The sequence below is a fragment of the Uranotaenia lowii genome, chromosome 3 (assembly GCF_029784155.1).
Source record: "Uranotaenia lowii strain MFRU-FL chromosome 3, ASM2978415v1, whole genome shotgun sequence".
Lineage (NCBI taxonomy): Eukaryota > Metazoa > Arthropoda > Insecta > Diptera > Culicidae > Uranotaenia > Uranotaenia lowii.
Genome location: NC_073693.1, coordinates 311,064,841 through 311,072,440, shown reverse-complemented (window position 1 = coordinate 311,072,440; position 7,600 = coordinate 311,064,841). Strand labels below are relative to the sequence as shown.

The 7,600-nt window shown below is 41.9% G+C and overlaps 2 protein-coding genes across 4 annotated transcripts; one reads left to right on the top strand and one right to left on the bottom strand.

The window, feature by feature from the left end:
- The first annotated feature begins 395 nt into the window (after positions 1-395).
- LOC129754257 (vacuolar protein sorting-associated protein 11 homolog) lies at positions 396-4,416 on the top strand. The gene is made up of 6 exons (XM_055750206.1): positions 396-526; positions 610-1,125; positions 1,185-2,805; positions 2,866-3,163; positions 3,224-3,452; positions 3,654-4,416. Exons 1-6 carry the CDS (start codon positions 512-514, stop codon positions 4,200-4,202), a joined length of 3,228 nt encoding a protein of 1,075 aa, XP_055606181.1. The 5' UTR covers positions 396-511; the 3' UTR covers positions 4,203-4,416.
- Positions 4,417-4,743: 327 nt separating this feature from the next.
- On the bottom strand, positions 4,744-7,336 carry LOC129755322 (dolichyldiphosphatase 1-like). 3 transcript variants are annotated; one of them, XR_008739237.1, is made up of 5 exons: positions 7,021-7,336; positions 6,856-6,956; positions 6,620-6,798; positions 5,865-6,451; positions 4,744-5,085 (listed from the first exon to the last, which is right to left on the bottom strand). XR_008739237.1 is itself a non-coding variant. In XM_055751754.1 (4 exons), the coding sequence occupies exons 1-4, from the start codon at positions 7,133-7,135 to the stop codon at positions 6,091-6,093; spliced, it is 756 nt and encodes a 251-aa protein (XP_055607729.1). In that variant the 5' UTR covers positions 7,136-7,336; the 3' UTR covers positions 5,110-6,090. The 3 variants fall into 3 exon arrangements, 1 of the variants encoding a protein (XP_055607729.1); XR_008739236.1 differs by lacking the exon at positions 4,744-5,085 and adding an exon at positions 5,110-5,322; XM_055751754.1 differs by lacking the exon at positions 4,744-5,085 and having other exon boundaries at positions 5,110-6,451.
- Positions 7,337-7,600: the final 264 nt, after the last annotated feature.

Here is a 7,600-nt window from a genome sequence, read left to right as displayed (position 1 = left end):
CCCTATCTATTTTCTTTTCTTTAAAAAAAGTGAACTAGAAGTAAGCAAACTATTGTAAAAAAAAACAAAAAGAGTTTGGCTCCTTAAAGCCTAAAGGTATGAGCCGTTTCAAATAAAGAATTTAGAAAAAAAAAGAAAGAATCACTATCGATATGGCTCAGAAAATTATTCCTATCTATTACCCGTTTCCTGGATTTTTTCCTTTTACCTTTTTAGATTGATATTTTTCGGTTATTATTTTTTTTACATATTGTTCAAAATATTTTTCCCGGTTATAATGTTTTTTTCTTCATTTCCATGTTCAAAATGAATCACCGAAAATCTCAACCACTTTTCAAAGGCTTATTTTTCTCAGTCAACAGCACTGTCATCTCATCATCATCATTAAAAAATTATCATCATTCTTGTAAACATTGAATATTTTAGGTAAAGTGACTAAACTGTTAATTTGTTACAATTCCGGTTTAGGGTACAGTGGAACGTCCCCTGGGTAGGCTATTTTGTAGCGGAAATGGCTATCTTCGAGGTAAGCTCAACAGATGTTAAAATTAACTGTAAACTGAATTGGAGTTCTAAACGCCTTCTTTTCTATTGTCTGGTGATTATCAGTGGCGAAAATTTAACTTTTTCGACCTCCGGAAAGGCGTTGATAAGGACCGGCTGGCGGAAACGTTGCAGGGAGCTCGAATTACAGCCACCGCCACTGGAAATAATCTTATCGTGATATGCGACTCCGAGGGGATGATTCATACTTTTAGCCGGTCTTGGGAACCGATAAGCTTCAAGGGTCACGAAGGTTCTATCTTGCTGGCGGACATTTCCAAACAAAACAACCTGCTGGTCACGGTTGGAGAGGACATTAATGGCCCATCGTTCAAAGTTTGGAACCTGGCTAAAGTCTCGGCCATTGCTGGGGCACAGTGTTTGCGGACGGTGCGCACCATGGTTTCGGTTCCGAGTGCCCTGGCCGTGTCCGAGGGTGGTCAGTTCATGGCCATCGGGTTTGCGCAGGGCAACATTTCGCTGTACCGGGGCGACATCAGCCGTGACCGTTCGAAAACGCTGAAACAACTGACGGCTGGTTCGACATCCATCAGCGGAATAGCCTTCAAACACTCCCATAAGGTGAGAAATGGCATATTCGATTATTTCAATTACCTACCAAAATTTTATGCTTTTCACAGGTAACACAGATGTTCGTATGTTCCGATTCTGGAGTGTATTTGTACAATCTGCAAAGTCGGGACAAAGAGATCCGCATCAATCTGGACACGGTCCGGTCTCCGGTGGGTTGTTGTGCTCTGCAAACCGGACACAATGAGGGACACTTCATGGTGGGTCGGGACGATGCCGTTTACTGTTACACTTCCGATGGGCGTGGTCCGTGCTACGCATTGGAAGGTAAAAAGACGCTATTGCAGTGGTTCCGATCGCATCTGTTGATTGTTTCGAAAAATACTCGTGCCGGGGCTGGAAACGGTTTTGTGTTGACCGTGATCGACATTCAGAACAAATTCATCGTTTTCACTTGCCCGATCGAGGAAGTCGTGGCAATTCTGACAGAATTCGGTTCATGCTACATACTGACTGAAAGCAAGCAAATATTTCATCTGGATGAAAAAGATTTGCAGAGCAAATTAAATCTGTTGTTCAAAAAGAACTTGTACGATATTGCGGTTCGGATTGCGAAGAGCAATCAGTATGACGCGGACGGGTTGGCCGGGATATTCAAGCAGTACGGTGATCATCTGTATAGTAAGGGAGATTTTTCCGGTTCTGTAGATCAGTACATAAAGACTATTGGTTTTCTGGAACCATCTTATGTCATAAGACGATTCCTGGATGCGCGCCATATTCACTATTTGACGGATTACCTTCAAGCGATTCATAAATCTGGGAGAGCTTCCGCAGATCACACTACATTGCTTTTGAACTGTTTCACTCGATTAGATCGTACCGAGCAACTCAAACAATTTCTAGAAAATGAGAACAAATTAAACCTTTTCGACGTAGATGTAGCAATTAAGGTCTGTAGAAATGCGTCAGTTGAACAAGCACTAGCATTAGCCAAAGTTCACAGAAAACACGATCTTTGCCTCAGTATCCTCACAGAAGATTTGTCCCGATACGACGAAGCACTGGTTTATATCCAGCAGCTGCCTTTCACGGAAGCCGAAAGAAATGTCAAGAAATATGGCCACCTCCTCATGGAGCATTGTCCAAATCAAACAATAGTTCTGTTGAAAAAGCTTTGCACCGAATATATCCGGACAGATCTTGGAACGAGTGCCGTCAACGATCACTTTGGCGACGATGTCCCAACTCTGTTTGAAAATGAAATAAACGCCGAACGTGGCAACCCAGAAGATTTCATTCATCTGTTCAAGGACGATGAACTGCTAATCGATTTCTTGGAACATCTAATCTGCTATTTGCCGTCCTGCAGTCAATTTGTTTATAATTCCCTGGTGGAACATTATTTATACCGCTGGCATTCCTCGGGCTTCGAACAAAAGCTGTTGGATTTGCTGAAATCCAGTCCTGATCGGTACGACAAAAATCATGTTCTGATTCAGTGTCGACTATACCAATTTTGGCCCGGAGTAATGTATTTGTACGAAGAAGACAAACTGTACCATTTGATTGTGCGACACTATCTGCGGAATAGAGATTATGAAAATTTGCTCGCGTGCTGCAGAAAGTTGGGACAAACGGATGCCTCTCTTTGGCTGCTGGCTTTGAATGGTTTAAAAAATGATGAAGGGGCGCCGCCCAAACTTCTATCGCAAGTGCTACAGGTTATAGGTGAGTTTCAACAAAAATGTAAAGTTTAAGGACACTGATAAATTTGCTACCCTTCAACAGCCCAAGAAAAACTTCAGGCCCCTCTGCAGATCCTAAACTGCCTGGCGGTCAACAGCGGCCCCACGCTACTTCCGGTGCGCGATTATTTCATGCAGGTGTTCCACAAAGAGCAAGAATCAACACGCCATGACGAAGAGCTCACACGAAAGTACAGCGAGGAAACGGTTTCGATCAAACGACACATCAAACAACTACAGGAGGGAAACGTAGAGTTTAGGAATACGGTGTGTGACACCTGTAAACAACCTTTGTCCTGGCCGGCGCTGTTTTTCCTCTGCAAACATTCCTACCATCAAGAGTATGTTTCTATTTATTCATTTTTTGTAAGATTGTCATAATGAATATTTCTTTGTTCTAGTTGTATCCGTGGTTATTCGGAAACGGAACGGGATTGTCCGGTTTGTGCTAAGAAAAACATCCAATGGATGGATGCTCTGAGGGCCCAGAGTGAATCACGCGGTCAGCATGAGGCTTTCCACAATTTGTTGGACCGTTCGCCGGAACCGTTTTCGGTTGTGGCTGAGTATTTCGGAAGGGGTCTGTTCAATAAGCTGGTTATTGTTGAAGAGGATACTAATCATTTAGAGGTAAGTTGAAGCTTAAAGGAGAAGTAGAATCGACGAGATTTCCCTATGATGGTTAAGTAAAAGGTTCGATGCTAGGTCGAGCCGTTTGTTCCTAACTTTGGAACATTTCAGAGATCCCTAGTAGATGACAACGACTTTGACTGAGGGAAATACAAATGACGTACCTATCCGACAAAAATTAAAGCAATCTTTATTACACAGACCTCCACCGTTCAACCGGACAGCGCAATGCACCAGCTGTCGAAACAAACCGAAAATATGCGCATCACCAAACCGATACCAACCGCTAGCAACAATTCCTCTAACGCTTTCGGTCCCGGTGCCGAAGCTAGGATTCGACAAGAAGAGAGTCGGCATCTACAGGTGCGTCTCGAAGCACAGGAAAGTGAAATGCGCTTAAGGCTGCTGGAACAGGAAAGAATCCGGCAACGACAGCAGGCCACTCTATTGGCCCAGCAGCAGTTCCGTCCGAGGGGAGAAGATCGTAGTTCGAAGCTATCACCATATGGCAGTCCGAAACCCCCCTCAACGCTGTCTAACTATAGCGCAATGCCTAAGCAACCATCCCCAATTCCAAGCAAGAATCCCCCAGCCGCAACAAGGAATCCTTTCGATGAGGATGAAGGCAACGATTACGACAATTCCAAGGATCCGTTTGCAGATGATGCAACTCCGAAGAAAACTGCACCCGATGCTGGCAATCCTTTCGGTGAAGATTACGATAGTGCGTTGGATCCGTTTGCGGAATAGTTTTTTTTAAAGAATAAAAGTTCTAAATCGAAAGAATATAATAATCGAATAGTCTACGCCGGACTAGTGCATGCATATTTCGTTATAATTTCGATATTGTATTTATTCCAATTAAGCAAAATATTATAATCTGCACCATTCTTGCACTGGAATGTTTGACAACCGAGGCATGTGCGTGTTTCATCGCTATCAAGTTTATGAAAGCAAGAACAATAAAACAGAAAATTGTTTAAAAAAAATGCATGTCCTTTGATTGTGTACAATTGGTTTTTTTAATTGAAGAATCAGTCACCTATCTCAATGTTTTATCTAAATATTGATCCTAATGATAACATAGCCTACTTTGAAATATCATTTTCCATGTACTATGGATTTGTCGTGGATCGATTAGGCACAATTTTTCCGTATGTTTGGATAACGTACCGCTATTAGCCTACCCCTTTTCAGACGGTATAAAATATTTTCGCAAAAAAACGGAAGTAACAGATCAAATAATTAAGAGATGACAGTGATAAGATAAGGGTCCTACTTACTCATTTATCACCGGTCTCCCCTGGTACGACACAAAATGCAGCAAAATTCAAGATCTTCACTGTTGACTTCAATGCATGCCAGTTAAAATATTCGTTGACAAGCCTGCCTGCTTCTTCGATGTCCATCTGGGTTTTGATCAAACGCTTCTCTGCAGATCTCCACTCCCACTTACGCTCTCGGTAATTCATGCATTGCGCTTTATGATCCAGTTGCCAGGCGGCAAAGCACGAATGATGTCCCTCAGCACGGATTTCACTTTTGAGTTCGGATTTGGGTTTCGATGTTCTTTTTGGTACCAGGCGTAATTTGGCTTATTTCTTTCTGCTGGGAAGGTTCGAAGAAAACTAATCTATAGTAAGAAAAAAGTAAAAACTAGTTTTCTTATATTGAATTTATTATTATTTAATGTCTCTCAGAGGATATTACAACTCTACAACTAGCAATATTCTAAGTTAATAATTTATTATATCACGGAGATACGTTCCGTTGTTTTTTTTCTGTTTTCTTTCATCTTTCGGTGTCGATTCAAGTTACTGTGCATCTGACGCGTTCGCTTACACGTATGCATGTTTGAAACTGTTGGGTTCTATGCAAAGGTTATAGGAAAAAGTAAACAAAAAGCCCGGCAAATAATCTTATAATTTGGATTGCGTAATTTCGATAATCTCTGTAGAATGTGCGTAGCGCACAGCATTTTATAAAATCGATAATCTGAATCTAATTGTTTTCTTTTATTTTTGTTTGGCGAATAATTTTGATTTTTTTTCCAATTTGTTTGATTTTTCTTTTCATTATTTCTGTATGTATTAGGTATAAAAAATATACTAAAAAAGATTTGGTTTTTTTAAATACTTCGAAAAGTATTTGTTCACTTCGAGAAATGAAGACTGAAGGGTTTAGTTTTTAAATAAATTCTAAAATGAACAAATTTTACAAAATTGCATAAGAAATCGCTTGGAGTTTTGAATTACTCGTTGCCAGGAAAAAAAAAATTGAGAAAATTACCGCCACGTGTTAAGTAAGTTTCATCTGTGCGTATCTGTACTACATTTTGAGAAAATGTATTTTTTTCAGTTCTGCCCAACAATTCTCCTGCCTTGTTATTGGTGGAATATGTGTAGTACTTACGTCGGGTGAGTCTTTTCTGAACTTCCGCAAATGGAGACTGTTAAGTGTGAATGCATGCAACTTTTTCTACCAGTTTCAATATAGGTCAGCATCTAGTTAATGTTTGTGATTATCGGATCGGTCCTCTCGTCCGTTCGGCCAGTCAGTGTTGTGTGCGTTCTCGCTACTTGATACAGCGCCTACGAGCTGCCCCGTAGCACTCGTCATATCAGGGTGACCAGAAACGTCACTGAGATTTCATGCTGACAAGCTTGCGGGACCTGGCCCGGGCTTCCTGGCGGGTAACGGTGTACTCGAACCACAGAATGTTGGGAATCAGGGTGGTGTCCCGCAGCAGGAACAGTTCCGATATTCGCCAAGATACCACCATCGGAAAGTATGGCGTCAGGTAGCAATGGGTGAGAATGAACCAAAGCGTTCCGACGATCATTCCAACCAGGGCTCCGACCAGAACCTGCTGCATGCTGTGATACTGCAGATAAATCCGGCCGAAGCACACTAGGAAGGTTCCGGCCCAGCAGACGGCCAGCACCAGCAATCGCACCAGTCGCTCGATGCGCGCATTATTATTATTCATATGATGCAGTCTAGAGAAATGCAAAGGATTTCTATCTTTAGATATATCCATATTTTTCTAAATAAAGTCTTGTTGACAAGGTCGAGGAATAATATCAATATTGTATAGTGTATGTTGTAACTAGGTAGTTAATTAAAAAAAAAAATTATGTTACCAAGCCTGAGGCGCATAACAATACCTTATGAATATGAACAGCAGCACGTACTGCGCGAAAAAGCACATGAACTGCGAATGACTGGATGGCATCCCATACTCGGTCCAGATCTGGGACCGCGTAACTGGCCGTGGTTCTTTGATGCAATGCTTCAGCACCGCGTTGACCGCTTCGTTGAAAAGCGTTCCGACAAAGAAAACAATCTAAAATGAAAACCGATTATAGATGCTACCCCAGCAATGCGGAACCGAATAGCTTACCGTGTGTAGATCCCTTCTGAACAGTATTAGCGCCACAAATCCAGCACCAATACCCAAGGGTGCCAAACTGATCCATGCCAACAATTTGCCCAACAAATCGCCTGAAAGTTACCAGAAATAAGTCAGATGAAAATATTACATCCTTCGTTCAAGGACAAAACTCACCTTTGGGATATTCGACCAGTGTTAACGTAATCGGTTGCCATTCGGAGTAGTTATATTCCGGATAGACGGCCCCTGCCGCTGCTTGTTGCAGGACCGTCTCCGAATCCTGAGACATTTTCAATCCACTATAATTTAAATATTAACACTTGGAGCCTCTATTTTTGTTTTGACATTTGCCTTTTTATAAGCTTTCTGCAGCAGCAGACGATGCGAGAGAATCCTTTTATTTGTTGGATTCGCAAGGAAGGCATACGCAGAAGGGCAGGAGGACAACACAGTTCTTCCAACTGCTCCGAGTAGCTCCGAGTGAGCGATTTTATCCGAGTCCTGCGATGATTATGATGATGATGACGACGGCGCGGAGATGTGTTGTCATTTTTTTCGGTTTTACAGGGTGGCTCGTATACATTAAGCTGAAGTAAAAATAGCTGGAACTATAGGAAAACTGCGTATACACGATATACTCGCTTCTGGAGGCGCAGCAAAATAATCGATCAAATAGTTGTTTTTGACATTTCTAGCGTAACATTTCAAAAGGGCGAAACTGCCAAATGTAAACAAATCGAGTTAACGGTCATTC